The 20,724-nt window shown below is 40.9% G+C and overlaps 2 protein-coding genes across 4 annotated transcripts; both read left to right on the top strand.

The window, feature by feature from the left end:
* The first annotated feature begins 1,833 nt into the window (after positions 1-1,833).
* On the top strand, positions 1,834-7,071 carry LOC131997851 (uncharacterized). Its single transcript, XM_059369681.1, has one exon. The coding sequence runs from the start codon at positions 1,834-1,836 to the stop codon at positions 7,069-7,071; it is 5,238 nt and encodes a 1,745-aa protein (XP_059225664.1).
* Positions 7,072-7,642: 571 nt separating this feature from the next.
* Positions 7,643-16,992, top strand: LOC106084328 (putative helicase mov-10-B.1). Of its 3 annotated transcripts, XM_013247929.2 has the most exons (9): positions 7,643-7,870; positions 7,974-8,131; positions 9,272-9,555; positions 9,616-9,886; positions 10,197-10,630; positions 12,561-12,673; positions 12,747-13,475; positions 16,004-16,383; positions 16,445-16,992. In XM_013247929.2, the coding sequence occupies exons 2-9, from the start codon at positions 8,045-8,047 to the stop codon at positions 16,628-16,630; spliced, it is 2,484 nt and encodes an 827-aa protein (XP_013103383.2). In that variant the 5' UTR covers positions 7,643-7,870; positions 7,974-8,044; the 3' UTR covers positions 16,631-16,992. The 3 variants fall into 3 exon arrangements, with proteins under 3 accessions (XP_013103383.2, XP_059224616.1, XP_059224617.1); XM_059368633.1 differs by having other exon boundaries at positions 7,643-8,131; XM_059368634.1 differs by having other exon boundaries at positions 7,643-8,131; positions 16,427-16,515.
* Positions 16,993-20,724: the final 3,732 nt, after the last annotated feature.

Genomic DNA, 20,724 nt, shown 5'->3' with positions numbered 1-20,724 from the left:
ACTTAGGGCAACGCTTAAACGATCCACTATGAAACATCTCGCAGCTAATGGATACGGAATTCAAACCTATGGTGATTGTGTTTTCAAATTAGACCTAGGTTTTCGACGCGAATTCAAGTGGTTGTTCATTATTGCAGACGTCAGATCATCAATATTGCGGGCCGACTTTTTCATTAATTACAATTTGATGATTGATCTCAAAAGAAGATGTCTCATTGAGAATACGACGAAGTTTTGCAGCCTGGGTGAAATTCAGATGCCTGGTATTTTTAGCATTTCAATTATTTCTACATCAACTGGACACTAAAAAGTTGATTGATGAATTCATTGGCATAGCAACTACGACATTGACTCGCAAGCCAGCGGTTGAGCCTGGTCAACCCGTTGCATGTCGCCCACGTCGATTTTCTGGTAAAAAGCTTGCAACAGCAAAGGCAAAAATTTAATTTTTATTAGATGATGGAATATGTCATCCATCAAGAACTCCATTACCCATCGCCTGCGCCGCATTTTTGATAAAAGGAAAAATTCCTGATAGAATCGATTGGAACAATATCCCGGCCCTTGCACAAATACTGAGTACCTATGATACTCGGTATGACAACGCGGGTTATTTGCGCCTTTAAATAATCAATGGACTCCCTTTTCCCGCGAAAATTGATCCTTTGAATCGGAGCGAGCTTGCTTACCTACATTAGCTTGATCGCCACCTCCACATGAAAATGTAGCTACAACAACATTCCTGATAGTACCGATTGGAACTACGATATCCCAGGTAATAGAAGTTCCATAGATTTCTTTACGGATGGTTCCAATCAAGACAGACAGGTGAGCTTCGGGGTCTACTCTGAAGAACTTGGACTGGTTATATCGAGAAGATTACCCGACCACTGTAATATGTATCAAGCGGAGATCCTTGCAATTAAAGAAGTCGTGGAGGGGTTAAGATGTAATGTCACAATGACTAGTTAGCATTAATAATTTCTTAAACAGCCAGACAGCCATTACCTGGAGAACGTATTTTAAAATTCAAAAACCGCCCTCGATTGTCGCAAATCTCTCAACGAGATGACTGAAAATATCAGAATACACCTGTTCTGGGTGCCGTGCAACAGAGATATACCAGGGTATGTAGAGAAGACCAAGATTCATTAATAGAAGGTTGGTTCACTTGCGCAAACATAAAGTGGATAGGCCCCATGAACATCAATAAGGATGGCAAAACTACCGATCGAATCTGTGGGTATGGCTCTAGCGACATTGTTAACTGCAAGTCCGGCCCTGTTAGTTTGGCTGTTGCTCATGCCCAAAAATTGTTTGCAAGTTATTGTTGCTGTTTTGTGCATCATCTCAATTTTACTACCTGCCTAAGAATCTAAGTTCGCATGCACTTTCACACACACGCCTACGCATGTCTGTCTGGTCGCTGTCTAGCCGCTGTCTGTTCCATTAGATTGGGGATGCACGTTAATGTATGTGTGCGTGTGTGTACATAAACCTTTTTTGTACATGAAGCCTTTTTTTATACATAAAAGCAGTTGCATTTTTGGTTGCAATTGCATTTTTAGCTTTGCATATAATTACTAGTCTTTCTCGTTAGCAACAAGCAAGTCAATAAAGTGGTTCAATTCGGAACTTAAATTAGTTTGAAAGTTTGTTGTTGTGTTTTATTTTTTCGGATCAAAAAGTCTGTAAAAACTATTACAGACTCAAACATTGGTGACCCCGACGTGATCTACTTGGTGATCACTAGAAAAATATTATCAACTCGGATAATATTTGTTTTATATTCAAAAGTTGTTTGTGAAAAAGTTTAAATTGCCACGAAAAAATATGCCAGACACAGAGCCTACCAACAATACAAGTGATGGCGGAAATTCAAAAAATTTATTGCCCTACATGACAAAAATTGCATCAATGCTGAAACAGTTGGGAATGTTGAAAAAATCCCTTACAACGGCGCAGCTTAGTGAATATGATGAGGCAGATTTGTCCGTCCGTCTTGACTATGTAGAGCAGATAGGCGCCTCATTCGAAGAGGCTCAGTCAGCATTGGAAGAGATGGTAACGGCCGAAATGGAAAGTGAAGAAAGGATGAAATTTACCGCCTTGTATTTGGATGTCAAGGCCAAATTGACTCGACAGATGAATTCCATCCGTAGATTGGAATCAAATCCCCGGTCTTCGACTGTGCGCCAATTTTCTGTTGATGGAGGTCCATTTTCTGAAAATTCATCCTCGACACGCAAAACACGCCTACCAGAGATCCAGTTGCCAAAGTTTGGTGGAGCTTATGCTGATTGGCCGAATTTCTTTTCACTGTTCTCAACAATTGTCGACAGCAGCGCAGAGCTAAGTGACCTGGAAAAATTCCATCATCTGCGCTCAAGCTTAACAGGTGCCGCCTTGGACACAATTTCATCGTTGGAGCTAAACGAAAGAAATTATATGGAAGCGGTAAAATTGTTGAAGAATCGTTTTGATAATAAATTGTTAAATTTTCAGACCCATATAAAGGCCATTTTTTCGCTGAAAGCTGTGGAAGTTTCCCCAGCCATTGGTTTGCGCCAGCTTAGTGACAAATTTAATTCGCACCTGCGAGCCATGCAGACGATTGCCAGTAGAGACCAAATTGCAGATGGGCTCTTAGTATATTTAGCTGCCACTAAAATGGATAGAGATTCCCAAATTAAGTGGGAGGAGAGCCTGGCTGTGAATGAATTGCCGTCGTGGCAGTCCATGTCAAGTTTTTTAGAGCAAAGATGTCGTATGCTGGAGAACTTGGAGAATTCCGTGGTTTGTGCCGGCTCTATTCAGCAAAACAACAAAAAGCAATCATTTAAAAATCGCCACGTACATGTGGCCTCTGGAAGCTCTTCTCCTTTGTGTGCTTTTTGTGATTCAATGGACCACTACATTGTCAATTGTCCACCTTTCAGCAATCTCTCCCCATCTCTTCGTTTCAAAGAGGCAAAGCGTTTGAAATTGTGCCTCAATTGTCTTCGGAAGGGCCATGTGTTAAAAAAGTGCAATTCGGGCTCTTGCAGGCAATGCTCTTCAAAACACCACACAATGTTGCATATGGACCAAACGCCGTCAGCCCAGCCATCTGTTGTAGTGGAGCCATCTATATCCCAATCAGTTCTTGTTTCGTCAGCTGATTCATCTGGAAGGTCAGCAACCACGGGTGGAACCGTCCTGTTGGCAACAGCTATTGTCCTCGCCAAAAACAAGTTTGGGAATTTTGTGCCGTGTCGAGCAATTTTGGATTCTGCATCCCAGTTGAACATGATTGCAAATCGTTTTGCAAAGACTCTTGGCTTAAATTGTAATCGAGTCTCAGCCACAGTTTACGGCATAGGTGATGGAAGTATGCTGGTTGAAAAATCTGTTGATTTGGTTGTGAAATCATGCCATAGTGATTTCACCACTTCGTTCGCTGCCATGGTGGTACCAAGCATCACTGACTACAAGCCAAAAATAAATCTCGATGCCTCCAACTGGAATATGCCCAAGAACATTCAATTAGCAGACCCTGCATTTAACAAGCCGGATCATATCGACATGTTAATTGGTGCCGAATTGTTTTTCAATCTGATGTCAGTGGGGCAAATAAAAATTGGTGTCAACCTCCCTGTTTTACAAAAAACATTATTCGGCTGGGTCGTAGCAGGTGGTAGTTTTCAGCCATGTAAATCCTGGTCACTTGCTGTGTCGTATTCCGAGCTTGAGGAAGAAGAAGAGAAGCTTTCAACCGTCGTCAAATCCTTTTGGGAAATCGAGACCAACTTTGTTTATGATGAATCCAGATCTGACAATGAACTCTACTGCGAAAATCATTTTCTAACCAACTTCGTTCGTTTGCCTTCTGGGTCATATTCTGTTCGGCTGCCGCAAATCGAAAGCAGGGGTGTCTCATCACTTGGTGGTTCATATCAGCGTGCATTACAACGTCTAATGTCTTTGGAAAGAAAGTTTCGTCGGAGTCCAGAAATAAAGGCTCAATATACAACTTTTATGCGTGAGTATGCCACATTAAGCCATATGTCGTTAATCTCGCCACAGGTACCCGAATCGAAGTACTACTTGCCACACCACTGTGTCCACAAGTTGGACAGCACATCGACCAAGCTTAGAGTGGTTTTTGATGGATCGGCAAAAACCGCAACTGGGCTATCATTAAACGATATTTTGCATTCCGGCCCTACCATACAACCAAAGCTGTTCAATACCTTGGTGAGGTACAGGTTCTTTAAGGTGGCCCTTAGTGGAGACATTTGTAAAATGTACAGGTGCGTTCGAGTGTCACACCCTGACGATTACCTCCAATGCATTCTGTGGCGAGAGAACGAGGCGGATGATATCAAAACCTATAAACTGAACACAGTCACCTATGGTACAAAACCCGCTGCATTCCTGGCTATCCGTGCAATGCATCAACTTGCAATCGATGAAGAAGAGAACTTTCCACTGGGTTCCAAAGTGGTTCGACGTGACTTCTACGTAGATGACATGCTTTCTGGTGGCAATACCATAGCAGAGGTCGAAGAGATAAGGCATCAAGTAACAGCTTTGCTTAAAAAGGGCGAATTCTTGATTCGCAAGTGGTGCTCCAATGATCCAGATGCCCTACGGGATGTTCCTGCAGAAGACTGTGAAACATTGTTAAAATTTCATGACGGTACAGATGTCACCAAAACTCTTGGGCTCACTTGGGATCCCCAGAGTGATAATTTCATTTTCTCTTTTACCCCCATTGATGACTGGAAGGTGGTGACAAAGCGGTCCATTTTATCTTCGATTGCCCGCCTTTACGATCCATTGGGTTTGATTGGTCCAGTCATTACAAAGGCAAAAATGTTTATGCAGCATCTGTGGAAACTCAATCTTCAATGGGATGAAAGCTTGCCTCAATCACTACATTCATTGTGGATTGAATATATTTCGAAATTCGATCTGATGCACCGTTTCACATTTCCACGGCATGTTTCAATGGCGTCGGCATCATTGCAGATTCATGGTTTCTGCGATGCCAGCTTGGCTGCTTACGGCGCATGTGTCTATGTGAGGTCCCAATTCAACAGCGTCATTAAATCTGAACTTCTGTGCTCTAAATCGAGAGCTGCCCCATTGAAGACGCTCACTGTACCAAAACTCGAACTTTCAGCTGCATGCCTTCTAGCTGAGCTGATTGATACTGTGGTGAAATCTCTAGATTTTCACTGTGAAATCCATTGTTGGTCCGATTCGATGGTGGTGTTGTCCTGGCTTCGAGAGCTGCCATCCAACTTCAACGTTTTCGTTGCCAATCGAATTTCTCGAATTCAGTCATATGGGACTCGAATTACCTGGCACTACGTTCCAACAAAACTCAATCCAGCAGACATCTTGTCGAGAGGTGCGACACCTGGGGAGCTACTCCATTCATCACTGTGGAAAGGTGGTCCAAACTTCCTGCTGAATGAAGCATCAAACTGGCCTGATACTGCAAGTTATGTGGATGACTTACCTGAGCGTAGAAGACATGTATTGTTGACGACCTCTCTTACTGATTTGTCGATACAGTGTAAGTATCGCAATTCTTTTTTGAAAATGCAACGAATTTTTGCGTATGTTTCTAAATTTGTATATTCCAAATTGAGTGCCCATACCGAAGTATTAACCCCTGACGACATTAGAGCTGGTACTCGCCTCCTGGTTAAAAACATTCAGCTTGTACATTTTTCTGAGGAATACAAGGCGTTGAAATCAGATAAGGAAATTGCATCGTCTAGCAAGTTGTATTCGTTGGCACCTATTATTGATGAGTTTGGGTTAATTCGAGTTGGTGGGCGTCTCCAAAACTCAACCCTGGACTTTGATGCTCGTCACCCCATTATTCTGCCCAAAAAGCATCCGTTTACTGCATCAATGGTGATGCATTTTCATCACAAGCTACTTCATGCCGGAGCTCAGTGTTTGCTGGCTGCAATTCGACAGCAATTTTGGCCAATTGGAGGACGAAAGCTGATAGCTTCCATTATTTCGAAGTGTGTCCGATGTTTTAGAATGAAGCCGAAATTGCTCCAAAACGTCATGGGAAATTTGCCTTCAGACCGAGTAAGGCCAAATAGAGCCTTTCATACAACTGGAATCGATTTTTGTGGGCCATTCTTTTACAAGTCGGAGGTGAAGAGCCGCCCTCCTGTGAAATGCTATATTTGCATATTTATTTGCTTTTCAACAAAGGCAACCCATCTCGAGGTTGTCCAGGATTTATCAACACCTTCATTTTTGTGCTCGCTTCGACGCTTCGTTGCCACGAGAGGCAAACCCAAAACGATTTGGTCAGACAATGCATCAAATTTTGTGGGCGCAAAAAATGAGTTGGATGAATTAAAGCAGATGTTTTCGAGGCAATCACATCTAAATGCCATTCATGATCAATGTCTTGATGATGGCATTGATTGGAAATTTATTCCACCCAGATCCCCACATTTTGGTGGCCTCTGGGAAGCGGCTGTAAAGTCTGCTAAATTCCATTTTTATCGAGCAGTTGGCCTAAACAAACTTACTTTCGACGAGCTACGCACACTAGTCTGCCAAATTTCTGCAATCTTAAACTCTCGTCCATTGTGCCCGCTCTCCGAGGACCCTGAGGACCTAGATGTATTGACGCCTGGCCATTTTTTAGTGGGTGGTCCACTTATTTCAATACCCGAGCCGAATATGTCATGGATAAATTTCGGTCGTCTCAACAGTTGGCAAAAGGTATCGGAATTGCAACAGATTTTTTGGAGAAAGTGGAGTACGTCCTACCTAACGCTGCTACAAGAGAGATCCAAATGGCAGGCTCAAAGTGACAATATATCTGTTGGTGCCATGGTCGTAATAAAAGATGAAAATTTGCCCCCACTAAAGTGGCAAATGGGACGAGTGGAGGAAACTATAAAGGGCGAAGACGGAATAGTTCGAGTGGTGAATGTTCGAACAAGTAGCGGAATCTTTAAGCGAGCCATAACCAAACTAGCCGTACTGCCGATAAGTGAATCAGTTGAAGCCCCAAGACCTTCAACGGGGGGAGGATGTTAACTGCAAGTCCGGCCCTGTTAGTTTGGCTGTTGCTCATGCCCAAAAATTGTTTGCAAGTTATTGTTGCTGTTTTGTGCATCATCTCAATTTTACTACCTGCCTAAGAATCTAAGTTCGCATGCACTTTCACACACACGCCTACGCATGTCTGTCTGGTCGCTGTCTAGCCGCTGTCTGTTCCATTAGATTGGGGATGCACGTTAATGTATGTGTGCGTGTGTGTACATAAACCTTTTTTGTACATGAAGCCTTTTTTTATACATAAAAGCAGTTGCATTTTTGGTTGCAATTGCATTTTTAGCTTTGCATATAATTACTAGTCTTTCTCGTTAGCAACAAGCAAGTCAATAAAGTGGTTCAATTCGGAACTTAAATTAGTTTGAAAGTTTGTTGTTGTGTTTTATTTTTTCGGATCAAAAAGTCTGTAAAAACTATTACAGACTCAAACAGACATGTAAGCTAAGTTCAGGATCAGGCCCCAAGTGTAAAAAAATTAATGTAAGAAATTTTAACAAAATTTCATTTCTATTAAAACATTGTCAAAATTTCTTTCCTAGGGATAATTTGTCAGATTTTATCACCATTTTAAAACTAACTGAAGCTTGGTATACCAAATTTCTATACTATACCACATTTTGTCACCAAAACTTTTAAATTAAAACTGTTTTAATATTTTCTTCGTGCAAATGCATTCGTTTGTAAGTGTAAACCACCACTAAGGTGACAGCGATTGTACGTCAAGCATGTTTTAAGGTGGTGACTTTCCCTTCACTTTTTGAAGTGTTGCTCATCAATAACGGTAAAAAAAAACTCAGAGTATATCTTGACTTCATTGCTATTGCAAGTAAAAGCCCGCTGCAACAAAGAAAAAGAAAATTCATTTCTTTATTTTTTATGTAAAGATTTCGTTTTGTTTCGAGATATATTTGTGGTGTTTCTATTGTTTTTACGTGTTCAAAGTATCGAATATAAAATGACTGATATATATATGGACCATGCCAGCCGCCTAAAGAAGCTGTGCGAGGATCTTCGTAGATCATTGCAAAGCATGCGAATTCAAGTAAGTATTAATGCATATTTTGATACAATTTTTATGTAATTTTGGCGTCTGATACTGATTTCGATATTCCATTTTATAACTTAACAAAATGTTGCTGCACATAGTTCCTATGAAGTGAAAAGAAAACCAGTTGACAACAAGCTTTGCATTGAAACAGAATTTTCTCCCGGACACTGGGCTTTGTTATCCCAGTTTTAGTTATTTGGATTTCTGGGCGATGATTGGAGCCCCTTTCAAAACTACTTTCGCTCTAAGGGTGGCGATTCTCGTCAGGCTCCTGTAGGTGAGCAAGCTCGTTCCAGTCCATTGGACCGATCGACGGCGCCAATAACTCGTCTTGTCATATCTTGTATCATAGGCACTCAGATTTCTGCAAGAGCCTGTGCCGTTCGGCCTTTCACTGAGACTCTACGCTCGGTACCGCTAATTGTCCGCGACTGCCTTTGCAGCTACTCCATATGGAGCATTCCGCTATTCGCAAAGTTTTATGAGGGTCGCAAAATCTTACCGATTATCGTCCAAATTGGTCAGTGTTTTCAGATTGTTTGCATATATACCGATCTTCCAGTTTGATATCTTGGGCCTTTAAAATGTAAAATTGTTTGCTCCAAATTTAAAATATAAACTTAGAATAGGATACATCCATGTTGTTGTTGTAATAGCCACATTGCATGTGGAGGTAGCGATCCTCGCCAAGCTCCTAAAGATGAGTAAGCTCGTTCCGGTCCATAAGACCGATCTCTGCGGGAACGTGATGGCCATTGGTTATTAAAAGGCAAAAAAAAAACATGTCATATGGAGCATCATAGGTACTTAAGTATTTAAGCTAGAGCTGGTACCGCCAAGCCCCTCAATGAAATTCTCCACTCGATAGCGCTGATTGTCCATCGACAACCTATGGACGCGCCCGGTAGCTCTCAGCTGAGTGTCTTGTGATAACTACATACGACCACCACAAAAATCGGAGCTCAAAGTTCCCGCCTGTGTGGTGTCCATGGTTATCTTGTACGGGGAGGATACAACCATAGTCCATATCCAACAAAATATAGATATAGGTCACATATTTCTTCCAAGTTTGCGCTTTTTTTTTTTTGATCTTCTGAGGTGTCAAATTTAAAGCTCATACAATTTTTTTTATAGCAAATGCAACCTTTGGACTATTTAGACATCAATACCTCAACTTCAAAAGAGTTTTTGGACAATGCTTCCAAAACCAGCAGTGGATATGATGAAGAGTTCAATGATGACAGTGATCAGGAATCCCATAAAAATTCAACCTTTGAGGAAAACAAGGTTAACGAGATAATTGTTATATCCGATGACGACGATGAAGACAGTGATGCCTGGACCATATGTTCCAATTTCGATGATGAATACTATACCTTTAGTTTAGATGATGTTTTGCCAGTTAAACCTGAAAAATTGTAAGTACCATATAAATTGTTTACCTATCCCATAATCAATTTCAATTTATTTTGTTTTAGATTTTTCAAAACCAAAAATCATTTGCCTTCTTATCCACCAAGTGAAAAACTGAAAGTGTCTAATAAGCAAAACTTTTCCTTGGCCTCATTGGGCGATAGTGAAGTTATCAAGAAATACATGAAGACCTTACGTTTAACGCATGACAATGTGAAAGAAGTGCTTCAAACAATGCTTGAAATCGAAGATATAACCGAAATGTTGGACTATACGGATTTAGCCCAGAAAGATGTTACAATCACCTGGACAGAAAAACGCCAATATAAGTTTGCGGTAAGTTCTAGATTCCAAAAGAAAAAAATCCTACATTTTAAGAAAGTTTCAAAATTTCCTATAGAAATTAAAGTTTGGCAGAACTTCCTATAGAAGTGAAATTTATACAACATTTTCCAAAATTTTCTATAGTATCGAAATTATGACAAATTTTCCTGTAGAAATGGAATTCTGACAAAATCTATAGAAATAAAATTTTGACAAAATTTCCTATAGAAATGAAATTTTTATTAAAATCATTCCGACGTAAAGAAATTTTACAAATTTCCCCAATTATTGCCTAGTTTTCGTGTTTTCTTCTTTTTTTCAGATTCAAAAACTTAACATTCCCAATAATGTGAATATTGATGATGTCGTTGTACCTTTCATGGATGATTTGGTGGTCATACCAAAGGCAAGCAGTTTAATTGAAGAAACAACTCCTCCAAAATATATCATAGATCGTTTATTTCCCCATCCGCATGAATATGAAATGGATCAAAGTTTAAGGCGACGCGTTGGCTCTGTTACCAAAGTAACCAAAGATGAGATACATTTCCGTTTCTGTGAAGATGAAAATTTTACTGCAATTCAGAAATTCGCTTTGTCAGGTACAAAGTATGACATTGTAATTCGACCACGTCGTTTGCCGGTTCGTTATCAATACCGTGCCTTAGAATTGTTGGGTGAAAGTGAGGATTTGCGTCAGTATTTATTTCCTCAAGCTAATCTTTTAAAGGCAATAAAACAGGGACCAAGAATGGAGTAAGTATTAAAATGATATACATTTCCTCTAGCCAAAATTTGGCGCAGAACTTTAGGGGTCGATTATGGATGGCAACTCAGCTACAGTTGCGCTGCCAGAAGATGAAACTTTGAAATAAAAAATAGTATAAAATTGAAAATTTTTGTCAGTTTCATTCGTTATCAGTCTTTTGAACGTTCAACTACTAGAAAAAAGTATGCAATTCAATGCAGAAATGGACATTTCTACATTTTTTCCGTTGGCAACTCAAGTTGGGTAGCAGTCCATAATCTGCCTATAAATTTCATTATGAAATTAATTTAAACAATTTTAAGCACAATTGCCTTGTAAAGCATAAATCACTCATTGCATTTTCATGAAATTTTGCGCGAAAGGTTCTCTTATGACTCTTGGTACTACTAATGAATTTGATAGAAATCGGTTCAGAGTTAGATATAGCTTTCATATATATGTAGAGCCCGATTTTCACTTATTGAGCCTTTGCAAGCTCATTTATCCACTCAACCTCACAAAATTTTGCACAACTCTTTCCTCTTTAAGTACAACAATAGCTCCCATATATATGCTCGTCCCTTTTTAACTATTACAGCAATAATTTGGTGATTTGTTAACGGATTCTAACCAAATTTGGCACGAAGGTTTCTCTTATGACTTTTCAAATCACTGGTTAATTTCATTGAAACCGGTCGCGGCACGGGATACCTGTCAGCACCACACAGGCCAGAACATTGAGGTCCGATCTGTGTGTTTCCTGTTCCCGATGCGATCGGTCCTTTGGACCGGAACGAGCTTGCTCACCTACAGGAGCTTGACGCAGATCGCCACCTCCACAGGAATATGTGTCTACAACAACAACATTGAAACCGGTTCAGAGTTAGATGTGACTTTTCTTTTTGCACAGCGCTTTCCTCTATGACTCCCACAATATAAAATTTAAACGAACATTAATTTCGAGGATTTAGCCTGCATACCCAATGTGGTGTAGGGTATCAAAAGATGGGCTCCTCCTCTTTCTTCACCATAGGACGGGGGTATACTAATTTCGTCATTCTGTTTGTAAAACCTCGAAATATGCGTCTAAGACTCCATAAGGTAGACATATTCTTGATCGTCATGACATTTTAAGTCGATCTATCCATGTCCGTCCGCCCGTCTGTCTGTCGAAAGCACGCTAACTTTCGAAGGAGTAAAGATAGGCGCTTGAAATTTTGCACAAATACTTTTTGTTAGTGTAGGTTGGTTGGGATTGTATATGGGCCAAATCGGTCCATGTTTTGATATAGCTGCCATATAAACTGATTTTGGGTCTTAACTTCTTGGGCCTCTAGAGGGCGCAATTCTTATCCGATTTGGCTGTAATTTTGTACGTGGTGTTTTCCTATCTCTTCCAACAACTGTGCTAAAGAAGGTTGAAATCGGTTTATAACCTGGTATAGCTGCCATATAAAGCATTCTTGGATCTTGACATCTTAAGCCGCTAGAGGACGCAATTTTCATCCAATTTGGCTAAAGTTTTGCATGAGATTTTTTGTTATGACTTCCAATAACGGTGCTTAGTATGACCCAAGTTCGTACATAACCTGATATAGCTGACATATAAACCAATTTGGAATCTTGACTTCTTGAGCCTCTAGAGGCCGCAATTCTCATCCGATTTGGCAGAAATTTTGTACAACGGCTTCTCCTATGATCTTCAACATACGTGTCCCATTTGGTCTTAATTGATCTATAGCTTAATACAGCTCCCGTAAAAACCGATCTCCCTATTTTGCTTCTTGAGCCCTTATAAAGCACAATTCTTATCTGAATGGACTGAAATATTACACAATGACTTCTACAATGTTCAGCATTCAATTCATTTATTGTCCGAATCGGACTATAACTTGTTTTATAATTAATTTTACTTTTTTCACCCACTTATATTTTCAGATTAAATTTATTTAATTCAACCATAGCCTCCAATCCGGAACAGTTAGAAGCTGTCAACTGTATATTAGAAGGTCCCAATCCCAATGCTCCATTTGTGATTTTCGGTCCACCAGGTACATACGTATTTTTTTACCTCAAAATTTGTTCTTTTAACAAGCAATGTTCAATTATTTCATTTCTTTGTAGGAACTGGCAAAACCACAACTATAGTGGAATCTATACTACAATTGCGACTTCTGAAACCAGGAAGCCGTATACTTGTCGCCGCCGGTTCCAATGCTGCTTGTGATACCATTGCATTACGAATATGCCAATATTTTAATAGCAATACCGTGTTGCAAGAAATCGAACAACGTGATCCCAAAACTCAAAAATCCCTTATACGCATCTATTCGAAGAGTATTATTGAAAAGGGTTTACATCATATTGATCCGCTGTTGCAGGCCAAATCTAATTGTCAACTTGGTGTTCATTACTATCCTTCGGTGGAGCATATACGTCAACATGGCATTGTTGTTGCCACCTTATGCACGGTTGGCAAATTGGTTACCGGCGATATTGGTGAAATGAATTTCTTTTCCCATATTTTTATTGATGAAGCTGGTGCTTCTACAGAGCCCGAGGCTTTAGTTGGTATTATGGGTATAAAATCATCAAATTGCCGTGTTATTTTATCGGGAGATCATAAACAATTGGGACCAATTTTAAAATCCGAACGAGCCAATCAATTGGGCTTGGGAAAATCTCTAATGGAAAGATTGCTAAGTTGTGAATGCTATGGTATTGATGATAATGCCAACTATGATCGCAGCATACAGGCAAGATTGAAGCGCAACTATCGCTCACATCCGGAGATTGTGAAGATTTTCAATCATTTGTACTACAAAAATGAATTGATTGCAGAGGCGAAAAAAGGTAAGAGTTGAAAGAAAAAGTTTATATAGAAAACAGATCAATGAGTGTTGTCCGATTCAAGTTTAAGCTCAATGAAAGGGGCCTTCTTTTTATAGCCAAGTATTTGTGCTGGAAAAAAACCTCCAGCAGAAATTTGCAAGCTCTCAATTACGAAACTTAAAATATTAATCATTCTCAATTACTAAATTCTCAAAATTTTGCTCATTCTTAATTCCTAAACTCTAAAATTTTTGCTTAATCTCACGCACGCTCCTGCTCTCTTCTGCTGGCAAATAAAGTACAAGAACGACTGCCAGTAACAATTTGTGCAAATTTGCTCCACTGACTTTTCAGAAGTTCGACTCCCCTGTGCTCAGCACGATCTCTAATATCGGTCGTTGCAAGAAAAACTCATGACTCCTATTAGAAATAGAGAGTTGATCAAGCTTACTCGGCGGTGTCCTGTCCCGCGAAGTACTCAACCACAGGGTCTTGGTTACCTTGCAAACCGCGGCGCCAGCGGTTCGTGAAACGCCTTAGAAACCTCCCACCATATCAAAAGTGCACGTGAGTGAATTTTCACTCACGCTTACGAGAAAAAATGTTATTCATGTTGATTCACGTTCACACACGCTCACGAGACAAAAATTTTACTTACGCACGACTCTCGAGATATTCACTACTCACGAGATAAACACGAAACGCGAGACACTCACGACGCACGAGATACTAACGGCTCACGAGAGAGTCGTGAGTGTCTCTTAAGTCGTGATTTTCTTGTGCGTGATGACTTTCTCACGAATCGTGATTAGTGTCGTGAGGAGGATTTTACTCACTTACGCTCACGCACAAAGAATTTAGAATTTAGTAGTTGGATTCAAATTTCACTCACGAATCACGTGACTCACGCGTGTACAACTCACGACTAACCTGCACATCTCTACTAAGAAGCACTGGGGAGTGTTCACTGATTCAGCAGCACTATCGGCGCTTATCAGTTATCCAATCCTGGTTTATTCCTTGATATCTTCGTTCGCCACTACTCCTTGATGGCTCGAGATCTATCAAATTCAGACAGTCGTGAATGTTTCGTGAGTATCCCTTGAGTCGTAATTTTCTTATGAGTGGTGATTTTCTCATGAGTCGTGATAAGAAGAATTTTAATTCAATCACGATCACGTGGGTGATTTATATATCATTTACGAATCACGTGACTAACGCGTGATACGATAACTCACGACTCACGTGCACATCTCTACCAAGAAGCACAGGAGAATGTTCACCGATTCAGCAGCACCATTGGCGCTCATCAGCGATCCAATCCTGACCTACTCCTCGTTCTCCACTGCATCTTGATGGCTCGGCACCCATCAAATCCTTTCCGAATATCATATCCTAGCACGAACTCACATTGCCCGACGCCAGATCCTTCAGCGCCGCCGGTCTATATCGTTACAGTCTAATCAGACAGCCGCCCGACATTGAAAACCTGTCCGAAGCCTTCACCCAACTTAAATTCTTCTGTGTTTACAGAAATTCATGGGAAAAGAGGGGAATTGTTGAGATTTCAGAGATCTCTTTCCGGAGAGATAACGCCCTTCCATCAAGGAGGAGGAACTCCCCTGGTGCATAATCTGTCGCGCCCCTAGCAAATCAGAAGAATGTCAAAATTTCAAGTTTCCCGACTCCCTTCTTCGTTGCCGCATACTCAACATAAAAGTGCAAAGGCAAAAAGAACATATGATTCTGCACCTGCCTCGGGCCATTTCTCCTTGCTGCAAAGATTGATCATCTTGCGGAAGATACTGCTGCTCAGAGCCTGATACCATACCAGGCATCTGCAGGTGATAGCCTGCCGAACTGCAAATCCAAATTTGCCTATGAACATTCCTTTAAGGGACAGGGGCAAACTTCTCACATATCAATGAGTGCAGTCCGTTTCAAGTTTTATGCTCAACGATAGTGGGCTCCTTTTTAAAGCCTAGTTCGAACGGCGTACGGCAGTGCGACACCTCTTTGGAGAGAAGTTTTGACTTGGCTAGTATCTCACAAATATCGCCAGCATACGGAAGGGATAACCACCAAGATTCGAACCCAGGCGTTCAGCGTCATGGACGGACATGATAACCTCTGCGCTACGTTGGCCTCCGAACAATGCTGCCTGAACTATGCTGAATTATCCAGCATGCTGCTCGAACTATGCTGAATTATCCAGCATGCTGCCCATGGCTTAAGCCCTGAATTTTTTCTATGGATTTGCTACAGCATTAGAACGAATTTAGTCCTCTTCTGATCCTTTCCTCAATATTCCGCCTCTAGTTCAATTGCTGGATAAGTCTTAGAATTTCTTGTTTCTGACAACGGTCTGGGGTTTTTTGGTCCACCCCAATGACCAAACAGGTATACTAGGCTTATTGAACTCTTTAAAATCCATCTCATAGTTATTTACATTTAGATTTCAACTAGTCATTACATTTAAGGCTAAGTGCCTTGAATCGTAGTATCAGCACCGTTTTTTATAACAAAAACCTGTTTTTTCACATTTACAGAAGATGTCAATTTAGCTGCCAAATGGTGTAAATTGCCCAATCCCAACTTTCCCATTATATTTCAAGCTGTACACGGTATTACCGAAAAAGATACGGTTACACCCAGTTCACGTAACAATCTGGAATTGAAAGTGCTAATGTGGTTTCTAAGACGTTTGCTCTTTGATGGCATAGATGGTCAACGTGTGGCCCAATCTGATATTGGTATTATAACACCATATCGTTTACAAAACAAATTGATACAATATGAGCTGCAAGATCATGGTTGGACTGGAGTCGAAAGTGGTAGTGTTGAAGCATTTCAAGGCAGAGAAAAACAAATTATTGTTGTTTCGTTGGTGAGATCATTTGCCGGCCTGGGATTTGTTAGGAATCCAAAGGTGAGTATTTCAAAAGGCTTTTTCTTTATTGTATTTTCTTTAGTTTATCTCTCCCTTATAGCGTCTTAATGTTATACTATCACGCCCCAAGTCCTTATTGATACTTATAGGCAATCCTTTGACTTTAAAACGTCATCATGACTTTGCCTACATCATGGATGAATGTCGTAATCATGGCACTTTTCTGCGTAAAAAGAAAACAAAAAAGTCTGCATCTTCCAGAAGAGCATCCTTAGTAAAGTTGTAATTTTTTTTTTGATACAAATTTATAGGAAATTTATTTTATATGCCCATTTATTACTTTTTTTTGTTATATTTTTAAGAAGATATCCATATATTCCTTAGGACATTTACTGTTGACTTTTGTGTTTCTATGTAAGTTTTTGTCTCAGCCCCCTTGAAGCAGGGATTTTTGTTCTTTTTTGTATTTGCTATAGCAATTTTGCGTCTTAACTTTGTGTTGTGTGTGTGCTGTCCATAGGATTTTTTATATACAATTCATAACTTCTACATTTTAACTACTGATATATTTATTTTTTTTTTTTCACTTTACATTTATCTTATCCCAATAAATTTCTTGTCCCACCACTATAAGTGGTCTAATGGTAATATCAATGACATTTTACCTTATCTAAGGGTAAGTATTGATTACTTACTTAGTTGGTTATCACAGTCTGTTTGATCTATTAGCTGAAATAAGAATAGATTTCTAAGCACCTCCTTTTCCTGACATCTTTCTTCAATATATGACACCTAATAGCCAATTGTCATTTCCCACTTAAAGATTAAAAGGGTCTTTCCCATTCCACCTGACAACAAGTCTCGACTGGTGTCTCGACTCGTGTTTCATACGAAGCCGATATTCTCAAACATTATCCCATTAACGCCTGACTCTCGATGCCCTTGACCGATTTTGATGAAATTTCATATATTCATTATTAATAGCATTCATGTTGACGTAGTAATTTTTAAAAAGGTAAAACGAAAAAATTGAAAAAAAATTAAAAAAAAAACAATTTTTTTTTAAATTAAAAAAACAATCATTTTTAAAATATTTAAAAAACAATTTTTTTTTATATTGAAAAAAATTTATACCTAATTAAAAAAAAATCAGAAAAAATTAAAAAAAAAACTTAAAAAAAATAAAAAAAAATTAAAAAAAAAATTAGAAACAAAATAAAAAAAATTAAGAACTAATTAGAAAAAAAATTAAAAAAAAAATGTATAATAAAATGAAAAAAACAATTAGTTGATTCTCTTTTCGGAAAGAAGACGCCCTTCCATCAAGAAGGAAAGACTCCCCTGCTACATAATCTGTTGCGCCCCCAGCATATCAGTAGAATGTCCATATTTCAAGCTTCCCGACTCCCTTAAGGGATCTTTGTTGCCACAAACTCAACATAAAGATGCAAAGGCAAAAGAACATATCATTCAGCGCCTGCCTTGGGGAATTTCTCCTTGCCTCAAAGATCGTTTCCGACGGGGCACCCAATAGCCTCTTGCAAAGGTCGCAACTGCTCAGAGCCTAATGTCGTACCGTCCCCTACAGGTGAGAACTAGTTGAACTACCGTCAAAGTTATCCAGCATGCTGCCTACGGCTTCTTCCAATGGAGTTGCTACAGTAGTAGCAAGCATTTACTACTACCTTTCCTCAACGTTCCGCCTCTAGTTCATTTTTTTTGGACAAGAATCAGCCCCAGGTACCTTCAAAAACGAAGCAATTCCAAATCATTCACGACAGGTTCGCTAATATCGCCTGCTAACGTTTCTTGGCTGTTGTTGTTGTGTGTTATACACTAAGGCGGTAGCCCTTACCGATGAAGGACCGCATAGGGTCAATTCGGTACGTAAAACCGGCTGCCGTGGGATTGACGTTTCATGCTACTGAATTAGTGAACACTCCCCTGTGCTACTTGGTAAAGCGTTAGTCACGTGATTCGTGAGTGAGATCTAAACCCAACCACGTGATCGTGCGTGACCGTGATTGAATTAAAATGCTGGTGCGTGAGCGTTAGTGATTAAAATCCTTCTCACGCCACTAGTCACGACTGAAGAAAAAATCACCACTCACAAGGAAATCACGACTCAAGCGACACTCAAGACCTACGAGACATTCACGACACGAGGTACTCACGAGACACTCACGACTCCCGTCCCGGCACGGGACAACTATGAGCACCACACAGGCTGAGAATTTGAGCTCCGATCTGTTTGGTGTTCGCTGTTGTCACGAGAAGTTTAGCTGCGAGCTATCGGGCGCGTCCACAGGTTGTGCATAGTGGGATGCTCCACACGGAGTAACTACAACTGGAGTCGCGGACAATAACGAGTGGAGAGTGTCAGTGAGAAACCGGGTGCCACCGGCTTTTGTTTAACTACTGCGTGCTTATGATGCTCGATACGACAAGGCGTAATATTGCCGCCTTTAAATAACCTATAGCCACAATGTTCCCGCGGTGATCGGTCGTATAGACCGGATAGGGCTTGCTCACCTATAAGAGCTTAACGACGACCCCCACCTCCACATGCAAACGTGGCTACAACAACAAAAACATGAGAACGTCACCAGCGTAGCAACAATCTTCATCCTTCCCTCCACGAAATACCTCAGAATTCCAATTGTTGAGAATTTTCAGCAATGCACAGATCGCGAAACAATCGGCCACAGGGCCTTTACTGCCTTGCACCGTCCCGAAATTTGTTAGAAGACCCAGACGGGGCATTGAGTAGTCAGATCTTCGGTCCAAGGTCCTGACACCATGTTCCGCGAAACACTGCGACAGGGCCTTTACTGCCCTGCACCCTAACAACAAGCCTGTACAGGGGCGGGTTCATTGATTCAGTAGCACAATCCGCATTTATCAGCAATCCTTTTTAGGCTAGCTCGTTAGCCGCCTCTTTCCCCAGAACACTCGATGACCCAGGAGCCAGCAGAGCTTGACACCCTACATCATGGTTAGAAGGAATTCCTTGCATCTCCCAACCAGTCTCGAAATCCCACGGTCAGTCGGATTGGGCAGCCACTCCTGCATCCACTACGTCTCCCGAATTTTCATGATGGCGAAGACCCTCGTTGTGCCAGTCCAGAAGCCTATGTGATTACCTTTTCTCAAGGAAATCCATGAAAACCTCCGCCACTGTGCTCCTATTCAACTTAAATGGATTCGTGTATACAGAAGACCTTGGGAAAAGCGGGACGCTTTGTCTGGGAAGACAAATTTAGACCTCAAGAAGAAAACAGTCGCGCCTTTATGGACTGGCTCCATGCCCGGTCACTAGCCTCCAGTAGATCAAAGGAATGCCCATAGTTGAAGAGACGCTGGTTTCCCTTTTCTAACGAAGATCGTCTGCCTCACACCCAACATAAAGGTCCTAAGGCCTTAAAACTAACATGGTATTCAGTGACTCCTTCGGTAATCTTCACCTTGCTATAGATCAGCACCGCCGTGGTACCCTGTCGATCATCCTGCGGAAGGCACAGCAGGATGATCGACCGGCCACCGTAGCGCAGAGCTTAGCATGTCCGCCTATGTAGCCTGGGTGCAAAACCTAGCGAGAACATGAGAAAAAAATTTTAGCGGGTTATCCCCTCATAATTCTGGCGACATTTGTGAGGTACTTTGCCATGTAAAACTTCTCCCCAAAGAGGTGTTGCGCTGCGAAACGCCGGTCGGCTGTAATATAAGGAAGTCCCTTACTATTGAGCTTAAAATTAGAATCGGATAGCACTCATTGATATGTGAGAAGTTCGCCTTTGAAATGTTTTTGGGCAAATTAGCATATGCATTGGCTTTCGTCGTGCAGGTTAGAGTTTGAACTCCGTTACCATGGAAACCTCAGCTGGGAGCTATCGGGCTCGCTCCCAGGTTACGGATAGTGGAGTGCTCGAGTAAAGGGATGACTATGAGAATATTCGGGTTGCACTCTGAGCTTCGATTTGTGCGGTGTTCATCACGAGAGGCTCGGCTGAGAGCTATCGGGCGCGTCCACAGGTTGCGGATAGTGGAATGCTCTGTATGCGGGCCAGCTGCAATTGCGGCCGCAGACAATCTGCAGTATCAAGTGGAGAGTTTCGAGGTGGTACTGCCTCTTACTAAAATACTGAGTGGCTGTGATACTCTATATGACTAGGCGAATTATTGGCGCCTTTTAAATGATCAGTGTAGGCTCACCTATGAGAGTTTGATGAGGATAGCTACCTCTACATGCAAATATGTGATTACAACGACCTTGCTTCGTAAACAACGGAAGCTTGCCAAAGATCACTACAATAAAAAAAATATTCCTTTCCATCTTGAAGGGCCTAAGAATTCTTCTATTGACATCCAATAGTAATAAAA

Source organism: Stomoxys calcitrans, chromosome 5 (genome assembly GCF_963082655.1).
Source record: "Stomoxys calcitrans chromosome 5, idStoCalc2.1, whole genome shotgun sequence".
Lineage (NCBI taxonomy): Eukaryota > Metazoa > Arthropoda > Insecta > Diptera > Muscidae > Stomoxys > Stomoxys calcitrans.
This window is presented reverse-complemented; position numbering and strand designations above follow the sequence as displayed.

Coding starts and splice junctions, on each gene's coding strand:
- LOC131997851 (XM_059369681.1), top strand. CDS start 1,834: ATGCCAGACACAGAGCCTACCAACAATACAAGTGATGGCGGAAATTCA.
- LOC106084328 (XM_013247929.2), top strand. CDS start 8,045: ATGACTGATATATATATGGACCATGCCAGCCGCCTAAAGAAGCTGTGC. Junction 8,132..9,271: donor TGCAAAGCATGCGAATTCAA/GTAAGTATTAAT, acceptor TTTTTTTTATAG/CAAATGCAACCTTTGGACTA. Junction 12,674..12,746: donor TGTGATTTTCGGTCCACCAG/GTACATACGTAT, acceptor ATTTCTTTGTAG/GAACTGGCAAAACCACAACT.